Genomic DNA, 18526 nt, shown 5'->3' with positions numbered 1-18526 from the left:
TGGACATGACTTGATGTAGCTTGAAGTCAGCAGGAGTCGCCAATAACAACACTACAATTATTACATACAATTATTAAAAATTAAAATTATGATTAAAAATTAATCATTATTTTTATTTCACATTTTTACTGCACATTTACTACCCCAGCATATTTATTAATTCATTTATTCTGAATGGCTTTACTTATTCCAATTATTTTATTTCATATTTATCAATTATTCATCATATTTTCTTAGCTTTTTTTGACACTTAGTTATTTAGTAGGCACATTTTCGGCTATTTTTTCGGCTTTTTTTTTCATTCATTGCGCCAAATTCCCTATTCTTATAAGATCATTTCTGTTTGTGTTCAAAATAACTTGAAAAGTTCTGAATGGATTTGGGTGAAATTTTTTGGAATTGTCGGAAACAGTTTACGGAAGAATTGATAGCATTTTGTGAGCAATCCGGATCATTCCGTCTGGATCCAGGAATCTTTTAAGATTGCGAGATAGCACCATATAACGGTGTGAAAAAACGGTCAGAGCTCTTTTAGCCTTCCCGGTACATTGCACTATCATGCTAGGTGTTAGCATGTTAGCATTGTTGACATTCTTTAAGTGATTCAAACCCTTCCATTTTATGTTTTCCTTGTCAAGGAATCTAAATATGTTGATAAAATAAATGTAGGACTAATATTTAGGGTGTAAATTACAATATGGAGAGAACTATGGCGCGTTCTGAGTACTTATATAATTCTTTTAAAATTTATTTTATCATTATTCATTATTTCTATTTATATTGATATCTATAATTATATTATTATTATTATTATTTTATTGCATTATAATTTTATTTTTACAGCCAATAAAACCCTTACTGTGGTCCACAAATGGCCCCTTAGCCAGACTTTGAACACCCCTCGTATGCAGTACTTGGATATTTATTTTACTTTATTTGTCTTCACAATGATGTCTGTTTATACAGTACATATGTATAAAGTAGACAGTACATATGTATAAACAGACAAAATGTTCATTCTGTGTACCGTACAGGTCCCAGCGTGTGAAAGAGAATCCTGCAAAGTGAAAATGTTGATCTTCTCACCAGCGCCAGGTAAGAAGTGCAGAGAAAGCATCTGTTCCTAAGACGCCGGTCACCTGGACACGATTCCCCCATGCAGCAAAATCCACCAGAATCTTTTACAGGATTTGTTTTTCCGTCCCTGCAGATGGTCCCTTGCACATGTTTTCTTCCCATTGGTCCTGGTCTTGCAGGGATAGTGTGGAAGAGCTTATATAAGTCATGGTGCTTGCACACTGCTTCTTGCATGTTGCACACTTGGGAAGAGAAGGCATGCAGCAGGTAAGCGTTGCATGTGTATAAGAATGAATGCACATGTTGTTGGAATGCGTGCATGTGGTGCGTGTGCACAGTCAAGTGTGGTTGCATGGTTACATTATTTCATTTTTTGCAGTAGTATTGTAATGCATTTAACTTTATTAAAGGAATTGTTTGTATGCAAATGTTACTGTATGTTATGCTGTACATATATCATAATGCGGACGTATATACAGTATGTGCCCTATAGGTACAAAATAAGAAAATACTAATGGTTTAGTTTTTTCTGGCATGCTTATACAAGTTACATGTTTACCACATGTCCCAGAATCATCTCAGACAGAAAACGTATACACATATTGATAATAATAACTCATTTAAAAATGGGGAAAATACATTCATTCATTCATTCATTTTCTACCGCTTATCCTCACAAGGGTCACTGGGGTGCTGTTAACATGTTTTTGGAATGTGGGAGAAAGCTGGAGTACCCACGCATGCACGGGGAGAACATGCAAACTCCACACAGAGATGGCCAAGGGTGGAATTGAACCCTGGTCTCCTAGCTGTGAAGTCTGCGCGCTAACCACTTGATCGCCCGTTAAAATAGTTGGAAAATAAATTAAAAAAAAACAAACAACAGCAACATGCAAACTCCACACAGAGATGGGGAAAAATACATAAATAACATAAAAGTGGGTGTCCACATTTTGGACACCCCTGCTATAATGCAATAGCGGTATTCATTCAACATTTTTTTTTATTAATGGTGTACAAATATACTAATTGTCTAATATTTTGGATGAGTGGCATGAGAAAAGTATTACTATAATAAACAGAATTCATTAATGCTTATTGGGGTATTTTTTCTGTATTACAATTTGCAGGTGTTCTTAATGTTGTACCATATTATGTGTGTACCATATTATCATAAAGTACATGAATGGCAAAGCTGTTAGTTGTCAGCAACACAGATTGTTACAAGGATTTGGGTTACTGCCACTAGAGGGCAGCATTGCTTAATGATGAGAATCGGTCCAACCAATTTGTTTCCTTGGTCATTGTGTACAGAATTGATGCTCTACTGTAATATATATACTGTAATATCACATAACCAGTCTCAACAATTCATTGAAAACAAACAAAATCTTGTTACTCCAGGTAAGTTAGCTAGTTAAGTTAACATGCTTTTTTTTTCTCTTTTTTCCCCTCAAAAGGTTGATGTGAACTTTGACCTGAAAACAAAGACGTAAGTGCAAGACTTTTTTTATTCAGAGATTTTATTCACATATTCATATACTCCAGCATACCCCTGTGACCCTAGTGATGTAAAGTGGCATAGAGAATACGGACAAATTTTACTAAAAATTTGAAATAATTTCAGATTTTAAAAAATACATTTAATACTTAACACACATTTTAATATGGTCAATATTGTCTAATATTATAATTTATTGTATTATTGTTATTTAAAAAAATAATACATGTAATATAAACATGTTATAATATTTAACTTAATTTCAAATATTTGTAATGAATATCTAAAATTATTATGATATTATAAATAATTAATTATATAGTCATTATAATTAAAACAAATTGCTTATCCTCTTTAGGGTTGTGGGAATAAATAAATAAATGTAGTACAGATAATTATATTATCAATAATTATTACATTGCCATTATTATTTATTAATTAAAACTAAATCAATTGTGTCAAATATATTTTTAATATTATTTACATTTATTTGAAATATTTTAAATTAAAACAAATAAACATTGTATTATAACATTTAAATAATGTAATATAATATAAATGTTAATATAAAAATGTATTACATACGATAATATTATAAGTAATGATTATATTATTATTGAGACATAAATTAATACAATGCATTTTATGATAATTTAGTTAGTTAAAATATTTTATAATTAATACACATTTAGATAAACAACAATTATTTAAAACAGTAAATACAATAAAACATTGTATTGTATATATTTTTAAAATTACATTTAAAACGTAATAAAAAACATAAAACTTAATATAATAAGTTTATATTATAGTATTTGTAATTATTTCCTTTATTATTATTATTATTAATTTTAAATGTGAATAGATACATAGCTGAAGTTTTTCCAAAATGATTGAAAATAATTTTAGTAAGTCCAATTTCGATATATACTTTCATATATTTTATCTCCACTGTTAAGGTGCAAATTCTGGCATCATTGTATGTGTTTAATAAGTGGATGGATGGCATAATGACCTGATTGGCTAATTGGCTTGCTTCCATTCTAACATGAGAGGACACTGCCCATCAATCAGCCCAACTTCAAATTCTGTAGTAGTTAGAAAGAAAATCTTAAAAAGTGAGGCTGTTACACACTAACCCAATTAGGTGGATTCTGTTTAGTCTTCCTTGACAGAATGAGGTCCTCCACAGGAACAGGAAGTTAGGTGTTGGAAGTCCTGAGTGAGGGTGAAACAGTCAACAACATTAATTCCCTGAGCAGTACACGCTGATGCAAGCTCCACGAGAATGTTGAACTAACTCTTTACATGAGGACAATACTATACAAATGAAATGTGGTTATACTTTACAGTATAGTATAGTTTATATACAGCTTGTATACATTTACCGTCCGCTAAATATGAGTCAACAGAAAGCCATTATTGTCTGAATAGTTGCCAACACAAGTGAGTACACATCACAGCCTATCCCAGCCAACCACAGGGCACATATAGACAAACCTATGATGCTTTTTCCACTCTTCGGACCTTCGAAATCAGGGGTCTCAAACTCAATTTACTTGGGAGCCACTGGAGCTAGGGTCTGGGTGAGACTGGGCCGCATCAGGTTTTCCCAAAAAAAAACAAAAAAACGCATTTATTAAAAACAAAAAAATTTTAAAAAACTTTGCTTTGGTTCCAATTTTCTACAATAAAATCTCTGATAAAACATTCCACTGTTCTCAAATATCAAATATTTTTCTACACAAAATAAGATGAAAAATAAATAAACAAATCAAGAATAAAGAAAATCAATCAATCAGTAATAAATAAATAAATAAATATAATAATAACAATAATAAAACGGCAAATAATAAAAACTTAAGAAACCACATATAGTTGGTGGGTAGACAAATTATTTTTTTCAGATTAAAATGAACAAAGCATTATTAGAGCCCTGTAGAGATGACAAAACACGACTATAGTCACATTTATACTTTTTTTATTTACAACATATTGCGCAACTGCAGGGTCTTGAGACACATGCTAACTCGCAAACTAGAGAGCTAGCGACCTAAACAGTAGCCTTCAAGTTATTTCCTTTAAACTTAAATAGCCAAAAACTTACCACTTCCACACGGATAGGGAGGATAACTATTAACAGTTATTTAACCTTTAACATGAACATTAATCAAACGTAATAATTTTTTCTGGGTACATGATACCATACAGCATCCATATCAAACTTGCGCGGACCGCACTAACATTAAACTTTCATATCAAGGCGGGGGCCTCAAACTAGTGTCTTGCGGGCCACATTTGGCCCACGGGCCACGTGTTTGAGACCCCTGTTCTAAATGTAGATAGAATGTTGTATGTCGCGTTAAACAATGCCAAAGTTTCAGATATTTTGGAAGTGAGCCCTGAAAGAAGTTAGGGATGGCTCAAAACGCTTGGTTTCAGAAAGCGTGGTAAAACTGCCCCTTTGTGATGTCACAGAAGGACTGACTTCCTTATATGGTTCATGGTTAGGAAGCATTTTGGTTGTGTGACCAATTATAGTGGAGTGGGCGAGAGGCCGGTGGAGTAAATTAAAACAATCCGTTTTGGGCAGGAAGCACAAATCAAGGAAATACAGCTGGAATAGGTGCAGATTCTGGAAGATGTAGACCGTTTTCTGTGCGGGTTATTGTGTGTAGCTGCTCTATAGGAGACCACAGCTCAATACAAAGGGTCAAAAAAATTGCATTATAAAAAAAATTACCCTTTAATATTTAAATGTGATGCTACTAAAATGACGTTATGCTATTCTCATAAAATTCTGAATTTTTCTTGTTAGATTAAAACATTTTGCTCTTAAGGTATTGACTTGATTACACTTTACACAGTTTTTGTCTGCTGCATTAAAAAAAAAGTTTGTTAAGTCATATGTTTAGAAAAAATAGCAGCTATGTCGGACTCATGATTTGGCCTTTAGCCTGGTCGTCGGGATAGTGCAAGAGAAAAAATTTAAAAATAAAAATAAAAAAAACATGCTAGGTTAATTGGTGACTCCAAATTGTCCATAGGTATGAATGTGAGTGTGAATGGTTGTTTGTCTATATGTGCCCTGTGATTGGCTGGCCACCAGTCCAGGGTGTACCCCGCCTCTTGCATGAAGACTGCTGGGATAGGCTCCAGCACCCCCGCGACCCTCGTGAGGAAAAGCGGTTGAAAATGAATGAATGAATGAATGAAAATAAAAAAAACATGCTAGGTTAATTGGCAACTCCAAATTGTCCATAGGTATGAATGTGAGTGTGAATGGTTGTTTGTCTATATGTGCCCTGTGATTGGCTGGCGACCAGTCCAGGGTGTACCCCACCTCTCGCCGTGACCCTTGCAAGGATAACCGGTATATAAAATGAATGAATGTATGAATGTACCATGTCTATATAGCCCAACAACACAATATTCTGGGTGCCTTGAAAAATCAATGAAAATCATCGAAAAGGGTTGGTACAACTGGTCTACAAGCAAAAATATTTCCACAACAATTTTTTTTAATTTGCCTTGGTTTAGGTCACTAATAAAGAGAAAGTAAGTCAGACGTGCTGATAGTTTTAATGTCTTTGTTATGATCTGTATTGTTGCTTTACTGCCGTCTTCTGTCTAAAAAATTAGACATAAACATGTCAAAATTGTGGAATTTTTCCAACAGTGGTACATTTACACTGTATTTTTTACCTGAATTGAGTGTTTTTCCTGCTGAAAAAATGTGAGCAAATACAACAAACTAGCGAAATCCACTAATTGATATAGCGCCCTCTGTCAAACTATCAATGACTATAAAAGAATCCTGCTTCATTGTGACTTTTTCTACGGTTGGAGTAACAGAAATGCAATGCAATTCATGAAAACCAATTTTATAATCAATGTTGACAACAGTTGTTAAAAGCCATTGCAATACAAATGACCTTACCTGGGTGACACGCTCTGATTTGTCCATCCTTGGAGGCGAAGGTGATCGTCCTTCCAGCAGGCGTCAGTGTAATTGGATTCCCCCTAGTAGTAAAGTGTGACCAAGTGACCCGTATTAAACAAAGCGCACCACCACCGAGTGACAAAATGTTCCCATAAAGTTAACATATGTGCTCGCAAACGCTCAATTCTCATGTTTATTTAGCATTTTTGTTAGCGAGAGAGCAGCCACCATGGATAAACATGCTACATTCATCTACACAGTATGATAAGCCATGAAAAATACTGTATTCATGGAGGCTATGAGTACTACAGTACACTATATTATATGTTGTTTTATACACCGTTTGTGTCAAGGTGTTGAAATCAAACGTCCTGTCTTACATGACTGTAAAGGGAAAGCGTGAGAGTACTGTTGTTGTGGCTAAGACGGGTCTGATGTAACGCTGATATTTCAGGAAACTGGGTCTGTCCTAATGGGATCAACCTGGTGTGGACTTAAAAGTTATTTGAAGTACATCGGAACATGAATGTTGACAACATTGGTAAACCCAACCCACTTTCTATCGGTCAGGTACACGTACACATGACCGTATGTCTGCAGTACACACTCCAACTGACAATGGGCAAAGAAATACATATATATGATATATGTGCATATATTTGCAAAATCTGTAGATTGTTAAGCAAGTTATTACTTTTACTTGTTGGAAAACCTGCCATTTTGTTCTTATAATTTCCATAATTAGGCCGTTGAATGGTATTTACCCCATCTCAAACATGTAACTGTACCACCACAGATCTTGAAATAGACACTAATACACACCAACATACATGCAAAACACTATTTAATGCAGGGTTAGCCCACATTCACATTCCCTCAACAGGAAGCTACCCAGCATGCCTTGTGGGTTATAAATGATTAGAAAATAGTATTGTTTTTAGGGCTGTCAAAAATAAATTATGTATTATTATTATTATAGTATTATTATAGTAAATTATTTAAATATTTTATATATTAAATTTATATATTTATAGAAATTATATTTAAATTTATATATTACATTAATTATGTAAACATTTTACATGCAAAACGGTGGTGAGACAAGCCATGTTGTTTGGTTTAGAGACTGAAGAAAAGACAGGAAGCAGAACTAGAGGTAGCAGAGATGAGGATGCTGAGGTTCTCATTGGGAGTGACCAGGATGGATAGGATCAGGAAGGAGTACATGAGAGGGACATTACATGTTAGAGGCCTTGGAGATAAAGTCAGAGAGGCCAGACTGAGATGGTTGGGACATGTCCAGAGGAGAGATAGTGAATATATTGGTAGAAGGATGCTGCCAGGTAGGAGGCGTAGAGGAAGACCAAAGAGGAGGTTTATGGATGTAGTGAAGGAGGACATGAGGGTAGTTGGTGTGAGAGAAGACAGGGTTGGATGGAGGAGATTCATTTGCTGTGGTGACCCCTGAATGGAAAAGCCCAAAGAGAAAGAATAATTATGTAAACATTTTGATTGAATGGTGACCCCACCACTAGCCCGAAAGACAGCATACCCGTGACCCTAGTGAAGCTAAGCCGGGTAGAAAATGAATAAATGAATGAACTGAAAATCAATTGATAATTGTGCTGGTAAGTCTGGCTGCCACATTTAAATGGCCATGAGGTTAATTGGCAGCGGTGCACTACAACAACAGTACACCCTGGACTGGTGGCCAGCCAATCACAGGGCACATATAGACAAACAACCATTCACACTCACCTTCATACCTATGGACAATTTGGAGTCGCCAATTAACCTAGCATGTTTTTGGAATGTGGGAGGAAACCGGAGTACCCGGAGAAAACCCACGCATGCACGGGGAGAACATGCAAATGGCACACAGAGATGCCCGAGCAGGGAATCAAACCCCGCTCTAACCACTCGGTCACCGTGCAGCCTGGACAACCGTACATTATATACCAAATGAAAGATTAGACTCTCGTTTTTCATCAGAAATAAAACTTAGTGGGCTGCACAGCGGTTGAGTGGTTAGCGCGCAGACCTCACAGCTAGGAGACCAGGGTTCAGTTCCACCCTCGGCCATCTCTGTGTGGAGTTTGCATGTTCTCCCTGTACATGCGTGGGTTTTCTCCGGGTACTCCGGTTTCCTCCCACATTCCAAAAACATGCTAGGTTAATTGGCGACTCCAAATTGTCCATAGGTATGAATGTGAGTGTGAATGGTTGTTTGTCTATATGTGCCCTGTGATTGGCTGGCGACCAGTTCAGGGTGTACCCTGCCTCTTGCCCCGAAGCCAGCTGAGATAGGCTCCAGCACCCTCTGCGACCCTCGTGAGGATAAGCGGTAGAAAATGAATGAATGAATGAAAAAAACTTAGTTTCTACCTTTTTCCATTCTTTAGTAATCAGAAAGAGAACTTAGGTACATTTCAGATAATGAGAAAAAAGGCTTTTTGTGGAATTTCTAGCATAATTTCCACTTTGACACAAGGTTAGCCATACGTATATACGTATTTAGCCAAAATGTCTAAACTACTATTCCACCACATAAACAGCACAAAAATGGTTGTTTAAAAGTGGCTTTTGCATCCCCTGTCCAACAGAATGTAAACAGAGTAGAGACCTGTTAATTTAATCCCAACATGTTATGTCATTCTCCATGAACCTGCTGGAAGTTTCATGCTGAAGTCGGAATCTAACGTAGCATGTCCCTGTCCTCTTGTATCATCCCCATACTGTAGACTTAATGTTGATGATGATACAACAGGGTTTTCCTTCTGTATTTTTTTATTTAGTACATGCTCCTGATTGCAGAAACAAACACAAACCAGGCACACCCAGATGTTTTTTTACAGTTTTATCATAGCGGAGTCTTGCTAATGCATTGGAGTTGCATTTGTGCTCGTCTCAACATGTTGTGTAGAGTTTTACTACTCTGTTGTTGACATGAAGAGGAGCGTACATAAGAGCAGAGCTTTATCTTGCCATGACGCCGCAAGGTGGACACCTTAACTCTCCCAAGGGGATTTGGTAGGATTGCATGTGGAGCGAAGGATTAGGGTTTTAGTGCATGCAGTGGGTCTGTGGGTCAGTGTGTCAGTGTATCAGTGAGTCAGTAGGCTTTTATTCATTTTCTTCTTCCCACTGCAGGTCAGTTATCTGCTTTCCATCAGTGCAGCCAAATGCCATTAGCTCCCCAGGTGAAAAGGAGTACTCGCCTGTTTACGTGACCCGGGAGTGTGTCCTTATGATGCTTGCCCTCCGCCTCAAAGGGTGACACACGTTTAGATGGACTCATCAGTTGTCTCTTACACCACATTTCCTCTCTGCCTTTTCAGTTTTAATGTTTAGTTGACACACCTAGCAGTGCTCATTCATGCTTTTGGCAATGCCTATACTTGTCATCAATTCATTTTATTATTCATCCACCAACACCAGTCAGGTAGACTGCTGACATGTTTAGACCAAGTGGAAAGTCTAGACTGAACACAACATACGGTAGTCTAATGGCATCCATTACTGTATCAGTAATTGCACCTTCTCCAAAGCTCATAATGCTCAGCTTTGATGGAAACCATCAGTGACAATGTTTAGTTATTCATTCATTCATTTTCTACCACTTATCCTCACAAGGGTCGCTGGGGTGCTGGAGCCTATCCCAGCTGTCCTTGGGCGAGAGGCGGGGTACACCCTGGACGCGAATTCATTCATTTATTCATTCATTTTCTACCGCTTTTTCCTCACGAGGGTCGCGGGGGTGCTGGAGCCTATCCCAGCTGTCTTTGGGCGAGAGGCGGGGTACACCCTGGACTGGTCACCAGCCAATCACAGGGCACATATAGACAAACAACCATTCACACTCACATTCATACCTATGGACAATTTGGAGTCGCCAATTAACCTAGCATGTTTTTGGAATGTGGGAGGAAACCGGAGTACCCGGAGAAAACCCACGCATGCACAGGGAGAACATGCAAACTCCACACAGAGATGGCCGAGGGTGGAATTGAACCCTGGTCTCCTAGCTGTGAGGTCTGCGCGCTAACCACTAGACTGCCGTGCCGCCCGGACGCCAATTCACAACTGCCAATTAACCTAGCATGTTTTTGGAATGTGGGAGGAAACCGGAGTACCCGGCGAAAACCCACGCATGCACGGAGAGAACATGCAAACTCCACACAAAAATGGCCAAGGGTGGAATTGAACCCAGGTCCCCTAGCGATGAGGTCTGAGCGCTAACCACTCAACCATCATGCAGCCCTCCAGGGAACTCATTTCAGCCAATTGTATCCGTGATACGTGGGAGGGGCTACCAGGTGAGCACCCGGTGGTTGGGGATTCACCCATGGGGCCCGGGTGGGTTCAACCCAAAACAACTACACGGAATCCACAGCATGTCTGGGTAGTGGTCTAGGATGGGCACCTTGGTGACCTGGTCTTCAGTGGCCAAATCTGGGAATACCAGGGTAAATCGTGAGTGTGAATGGTTGTTTGTCTATATGTGCCCTGTGATTTCATCCATATCCCAATTTGACATTGAAATCATAGTAGCTCTTCTGATGAGTTGTTTGTGCGGGATATTGAACCTGCAAGGCAAAGCGCACGTGTCGCCCTCTGATGTTTCTGTGGTCATTTACTGTATCAGAGGACAGGAGGTGAAATGAACTCATCCTTGAATCTAATTGAAAGCATGCCACGGGAATGTGACAACTGTTTGCGCATCAAACACAGACAGTCGATAAAGCCACTTCTGATGTTTGTATTAGCAAACATGCCCTTTGACTTATGCTCAAATGTGCTACAATTACAAAATGGCGCAACCCCCGTTGCAAATGATGATTATTATTATTGTGTGTTATTATACACAATAAGTGTAGTGGTAATGGTTTAGTTTCTTTTTAAACAAAGTCACATTACAATCACATCGTAATATACTTGTCTGAAAAGGAGTAGGAAGAAGACAAATCCTACACTTTCTCCATGTCTCAGTAATTAATGATTGTTTGTTCACTTCCTGTGTTCAACATCTTGTATCAGTAAAATAATCATTGCAATTAAACAATTGGAATATCCCAACACAATAATATAAGCGGTCACTATGTATTTAACATGGCCATGTACTGAAAAGTTTTTGTAATAAAAATTGACATTTTTTTTTTACATAAAAATAATTTTGATGGCGGACCACATGGTGTTATCACATCATAAATGTACTTGTTCTTGTTCATATATATCAAATGCTAAAACACTACAGTGCTTTGTAGTTGAAATAGATGTATCTCAATGACGTGCATTGTTAGCCAGCTCATATTAACTTGTTTTCTGGCATTAAAATGCACAGAAAAGAGAAATAAATATGTGTTCATGTTTCATATAAGGGTTGTGAATGATGGAAAAAAATGTTTAAGTGCAGTTCCCCTTTAAATACTATTATTATTAGTAGTAGTATTTTGTGTCCCTTATTCCGTATAGAACTTTAATCATAATTATGCACAAATATACATAAATACACACATTAAACTTTTGCTGTGGTTATGTGCTGGAGGCTGGAGTGCTTATCACCTGATTCAAATAGCTTGAGGTGTTTAGGCATGTGAGTCTGAGCCATTTGTTCAGGTTGTATTTATTTGTCTTCTTGGTTGCAAATTATATTCAATTGTACCTCTCATCATTTTCAAAGAACTGTTCACTCATTATTTTGGAGCCAGCAGCAGATTTTTCCTTGATATTTTTATAATTGTCTGAGCATTTCTTCTTTTATTTTTCTGTTATCTTACTTTCTTGAATGGTCCCTGACACATTATTGTGTTGTTAAGGGTATAAAAATAACGCAATAATGCAGAGTTTCACTGTTAATATTTAATATTTGCTGTGGATGCAATACAAAAGAAAATGAACACAGACACATTCCATTGGTTTATTTTATTTCAAAATAAATTTGTAGTATAATACTATGATTTCAGCATTTTGTGGCAAAAAATTACAATGAATCATGTTTAAAAAATCAAAAAATATAATCTCATATGAAAATAGACATAATTACAGTATAACATGTTGCTGTACATGTTATTCCACCACCACAAAGCAGTGGATTCCTACAGTATATCGAAAAAAACACCCCTTTAACACCAAATAGAACCTGAGAAAATACATGTGAACAAAATAGGAAGCAAAATTTTCTATTGAAGGTCCAGCAGGGTGTTAAAGTGCTTCTGGTAGAACGGCACTTCAACAAGAAGTGCTAATAATAAGATACATAGACAACAACAAAAAAACAACATAACATCATTGTAATAATAATAAACTAAATAAAATGACAATTCAAGTAGCAGCTTTGGAGGCAACAAATACATGTGATTAATTGGCTAATAAGATAAAAAGTCAAATAACTGTGTCATTCATGATGAAAATACTGCATCCATAGTGTAAACTTTACAAGGATTAGACCTGATTCCATGTCATTGTTATAGTATGTAAACCAGACAAGTGTGAACACACCTGTGATCTACTGCACGTCTCTAAATCGACTGCGCAATTGGGATGATGTCAAGTCCCCCCCCCCCCCGTGCAATGATTAACCGATTGCATTCCCGCTGAAAAGCTTCTAATTTTACATCAGCCCAGTAAACTTTAGACTTTGACAAATGAAAAATGGCAACATACAGCCGCTGCATGCCCATTGACCCACCTGACTTCCCAATGAGGCAATCGCCAAATAATGACCTTGGCTTTGCATACCGGCAGAGCACACTGTTGCCCAACTCCAGCTTGTGTAAGTAATATGGTGCAGATGCTGATTGGACATATTTCAGGCTGCAGGTACAACACATTTCAACTGTTTCCAGTGTTTTATATGTTGAAGTATAAAAAATGACATGAAGGAAACAGATCTCTGTGGTTTAGAGCAGGGTTTCCTAATGTTCTTTAGCTTGAAACGTAAATTAAAGATTTATTTTGTTTGCTGTAATTATTACAACAAGCAGCCTTTGCTTTAATAAATCCATCCATCCATTCATCTTCTGCTTATCTACTACTTATCTTATCTTATCTTCTGCTACTTTGTCCAGCTCCTTCTGCCAGATCCCAAGGCGTTCCAAAGGCCAATTGAGAGACATAGTCTCTCCAACGTGACCTGGGTGTTCGCTGAGGCCTCCTACCAGTCAGATGTGCCCTGAACACGTCCCCAGGGAGGAGGATCTGGGGGGCATGAGTCTGCACCTCACTGTATCTCAGGTTCCATCTTTAAACAAGACCCCGAGGTACTTAATCTTCTCCATTTGGAGCAGGATCTCATTATCATTAACATTCTGATAAAAGATCACCCCATATCAATTGACCGGTCACTTTTCAACATTTGTATTCAAAAATAAGAGAAATTTCTCTGAAAAATGAGGGAAAGTGAGGAAAAAGCGAATTTTCAACAGTACCTCTCCATACACACCTTTAGGGGACTGAACATGGCCGCCATCAAGCAAAACGTTTTTTCAGAGGCAACATCGGGACTTAGCCATCAGCCATTTGTCTAATGATTCTAAAACTTTGAGGGTATCTACATTACATACAGTCCAAAGCATTTTGACCACAAGCCATAGGTGGTACCACAAATGTACGTGTAAATTTAGAATCTAGGTCCGTAAACTCATGGAAGCATTCATTCATTCATTCATTCATTTTCAGGGTCGCGGGGGTGCTGGAGCCTATCCCAGCTGTCTTCGGGCGAGAGGTGGGGTACACCCTGGACTGGTGGCCAGCCAATCACAGGGCACATATAGACAAACAACCATTCACACTCACATTCATACCTATGGACAATTTGGAGTCACCAATTAACCTAGCATGTTTTTGGAATGTTTTTAACACAAATATAAGACGGCATTAAAGCATCTCAAAAAGATGAGTCATCTGAAATTTACACATGAAAACTCACCAACCATACGGGAAAAGCACAATTGTAGAAATGATCCAGCTCGGATTATTTGGCTCTTCTGAGTTGAACATGGTACGAGCCAAACATAGTACGTCTTATGTGCATCCACAGGACTCCACTATCATATCAGGGACGTCTGTTTTGACAATGCTGTGCTGGGAGTTGAAGTACACCATGGACAGAGGCTGACGCTCGGTGGGGACACAACAAGACGATGCCGCCGTGTTGATGCCGTTGACTTTCAGCTGGCTCAGGACGGTGGCGTGGAAGGAGGAGGCGATGCCGGGTGACCCAGACAGATGTTGGGGGCACTGCCCCATGCAGTAGTTCATGTGGTAGCCCTCCGGCGCAATGATCCAGTCGTGCCATTGTATGTCCTTAAATTTGATATAGAAGTCTCGCTTGCAGCACACGGTGATGTCATCACCGCACCTCAAAGAGCGCTTTCTCAGTAAGTGTTTGGCAGTGTCGTCACGGAGGCGCACCTGCGCTACCAGAAAGGGCTGGAATGGCGTGTCAGTAGAGTTTTCCAACGAGCAAAGATTCCTCCCTTCCTCCTCGCAGATCACCTCCAGGCGGAGCTGCTTCTGGCCTCCGTCCAGGAAGGCCTGCAGGGTGCGACTGATAGGGAAGGTGTGCCAGTTACTCTCCTGGACCTCCAGCATCTTCTCGATCACCAAGGTGCGGTTTGAGTCAGCGGTCAGGAAGACGCGAGCCGGGATTTGGAAAGGGTGCTTGGAGGAACGGACATAGATCCAAAGAGATGACTGCAGCACTTGGACACTCTGGCCGGGTTCTTGCAGGAACTGGAAGGTAAGACGGAGGTGGGCCTTGTCCGTATGCTCTTTGTCATCTGCAAGTCAAACACAGTTTTAATACAACCATGTTCCATTTGTCTATGATGCTTTCTCATGATCTGAACATCTGTTGGTCTGGTACCATATAGTCGTCTTTCCATCTGTTGGTTACCCTGAATTTGATGCTAGCTACCTGTCCGTGTGTCTGTGATGCCTGTTGGCTACCGATCCATCCATCAAACCGTCCATCTGTCTGACCTTACAGTGCTCTGCCTGTCCATCTGTGTATGATACCATCTCGCCGTCTAACTACGATACCTTCAATCTGATTGTCTATCCATCCATCTACGACTCCTTCTCCCCGTCTGTCCGTTCGCCCAACATGCCCTCAGGTTCATCTGTCCATCTGTCTATGATGTCTTGTCTATTTACGATACCTTCAACCTGCCAACCTTGAACAAATGTTATACCAAAGATGCTCGTGCTATGACGCTATACCTTAATGAAGCCCTGAGCCCTTATAGTCTGGGTTGCCGCAGCTCAAGATTATCATTTTTTTTTTGGTGTGTGTTTCACGCCAGGCAACTTTGCATAGGTCAGTGAAGCTTACACTGGTGCTTTGACACAGGTTTCAGAAACTTAACTCTAACTCAAATTTGAGGAAATTCACCAAAATGCATATTTAAGGGTAAAAACACATGCCAAGTAAGAAAAATGCATACGTCCGCAAGAGAACATTCATCAGATCAAAAAAGTTGCGTTCACACTGTACTGAAATAATAACGGATACTTACAAATTATGTAAAATGATGTAATACATACGGCACACCTACGGTACATGTGGCAGACAGAACCATGTGACACGCCATACTATAGAAGAATGAACATGTGCATAAGTCCGTTATCTTCCACTTTCCTATTTCTACATGACAACAATGCTGACTGAGTAAATAAACACTACAACTCGAGCATTTGTTTATAGACATCAGAAAACGGCAAACAAACGCCAATAATTGAGACACACATTAAAAAGTATATTTTTAACACATTGCTGGCTTCTCTGACCTTAAGTCCAATACTGTATATGCCTCACACACTAATTTAACACATTTCAAGTATAAAGACATGCATGAACAGATAGATTTATTACAAAATATTGTCTAGTATAAGTTTTACTTTTGCTTTGAGTAACTCTACTATGGTGCGTTCGAGGACAGATGAAAAAGTGTGACATCTCAATACTTGGCGAAAAAACATAAAGACATACAATTGAGTGCAGAAATCTGCAACTATATGAGGTTGCAGATATCTATTGTATTCTTCTGTATTCCTATATGTTATAGTCTGTTATAGTGGGTGAGATATACTATTATGATCCTACACTTGAACCTAATTTTTTCCTCCACCCCAAACTTCAAGGCAATCAAAGCAGACGGAAAAGAAGGCTATATGATTCATCATCTTGTATCATGATCATTTACCACACTTACTTATATCGGCAAAGCTGACTATTTCATAGCCTTGCTGTCTGGATGGCACATTGTTGTTCATTTCCAGGGTACCATCTTGCCTGACGCGCCCTGAGTGCAGTTTGCGCAGCGCAGTGAGCAGCGCCACCCGCGGCACCGTCGGAGACATCCTGGGTCTCTCCTTCAGGTGCAGCTTGTCCAAAATTTGCTGCTTGGCCATCTCAACCATCAGCTTCTCCTCTGCGTCCTTCCCCAGGGAAGGACGAGGGCCGCAGGACGCGCAGCCTGGTGGGCTCCCTCTCACCCAGAGAACCTCCAGGAGCAACAAAAACAGAAATGAAGAGGACTGCGCCATCTCAGTTGAATAAAACAAGTCTTTGCGTCTCTGAGGAGTTTGGCTCACTTCGGGAAAGTTCTGCAGTGATGTTGCCAGCGTCCTGCTGGTGAAGATATCTGGTGGGGTAATCCACCAAAAGTGGTGACACGTTGGAGGGACGCACCAATGAGCGCACCGTGTGTGTGGAATGAACTTTACTGGCAACGCATCTGCAGACACGCACACTCGCATGGCGGGTGACTTGACTCACTCACACAATGACCCAAAAAACATGGGTAAGGGCGGACAAATACATGGGACACACGAAGGTCCGGTATGGGGATTGGAACCATCACTTCATGTCCATCAGAGTTGGATTTGGGTGTCCTTTCACCCAGTTTCAACATGCTGGACAAGTTCAAGTGTTCAAGTGTGCGTCCGTGCACCAAACACGTCACGTAAGGGAACTACAACCACCTTTCTACACATTCACTCATTAATAAATGAATGCACTCACCACATTAAAGTATATTATTGTAATATACCTCATGAAAACATTGATGCATGAGACAAATGTGATTGGCATACGTTATTTTTGCATGAATAATATGGTATAATAAGGCGAGGACAATTAAGACTGCGGTAGGCGACTGCCGACGTGTGGACATTTCATGCAACTGCAGCAACAATTTATTTGATCAGTGGGCCCATTTAATAATGAATTTGCATGTTTGCATTAATATGACTGTACAATAATATAGAGAAAATACACAATAAGACCAAATACAAATGATAGGTCATCACTATAATAAACGGCTATCCGACCTTTTTCCACTGACTCCCATAAACTGAAAAATGAAATGATATTTTGTAAAGCAACGTTCATTCATTCATTCATTTTCTACCGCTTTTTCCTCACAAGGGTCGCGGGGGTGCTGGAGCCTATGCCAGCTGTCTTGGGGCGAGAGACGGGGTACACCCTGGACTGGTCGCCAGCCAATCACAGGGCACATGTAGACAAACAACCATTCACACTAACATTCACCCTAATTTGGAGTCACCAATTAACCTAGCATGTTTTTGGAATGTGGGAGGAAACTGGAGTACCCGGAGAAAACCCTCGCTGTGAGGTCTGCGCGCTAACCACTTGACCGCCGTGCTGCCGCTGAGAAGTTATATTGGATTCAATTCTATTTATTTATATGGTGCCACTCCCATAAATGGAAACAGAATCAATTAAAACCACACATGCACTTGACGACAAAGGCAAGGAAAACTCTCTCTGGAGAAGAAACCTTGAACAGAAACTAGATTCTGTTTCGGGAAGCTGTGTGTCTGGACCAGTTGGGTAGAGTAGAGGGATAGATGGTATAGCTCAAGCCATAAAAGCTTTATCTCAGTCCAAGGAACATAGACAAGTGTCTATGATACATATCAGCGTATCAGGGGTCAGTTCTAACTATATGCTTTAGAAAAAAGGTGAGTTTTTAGTTCAC

General features: G+C 39.2%; 1 protein-coding gene and 1 long non-coding RNA gene across 3 annotated transcripts; one reads left to right on the top strand and one right to left on the bottom strand.

The window, feature by feature from the left end:
• Positions 1 to 1012: 1012 nt before the first annotated feature.
• LOC131106142 (uncharacterized) lies at positions 1013 to 18057 on the top strand. Of its 2 annotated transcripts, none has more exons than XR_013630293.1 (6): positions 1013 to 1095; positions 1211 to 1344; positions 2538 to 2569; positions 13589 to 13780; positions 14560 to 15261; positions 16803 to 18057. It is a non-coding gene; the product is annotated as an uncharacterized LOC131106142 (long non-coding RNA). The 2 variants fall into 2 exon arrangements; XR_013630294.1 differs by lacking the exon at positions 16803 to 18057 and adding an exon at positions 15511 to 15556.
• On the bottom strand, positions 14446 to 17157 carry LOC131106141 (inhibin beta B chain). The gene is made up of 2 exons (XM_058054944.2): positions 16736 to 17157; positions 14446 to 15301 (listed from the first exon to the last, which is right to left on the bottom strand). Exons 1-2 carry the CDS (start codon positions 17067 to 17069, stop codon positions 14544 to 14546), a joined length of 1092 nt encoding a protein of 363 aa, XP_057910927.2. The 5' UTR covers positions 17070 to 17157; the 3' UTR covers positions 14446 to 14543.
• Positions 18058 to 18526: the final 469 nt, after the last annotated feature.

The sequence above is a fragment of the Doryrhamphus excisus genome, linkage group LG18, assembly GCF_037039965.1.
Source record: "Doryrhamphus excisus strain RoL-2023G ecotype Guam linkage group LG18, RoL_Dexc_Guam_v1.1, whole genome shotgun sequence".
Lineage (NCBI taxonomy): Eukaryota > Metazoa > Chordata > Actinopteri > Syngnathiformes > Syngnathidae > Doryrhamphus > Doryrhamphus excisus.
This window is presented reverse-complemented; position numbering and strand designations above follow the sequence as displayed.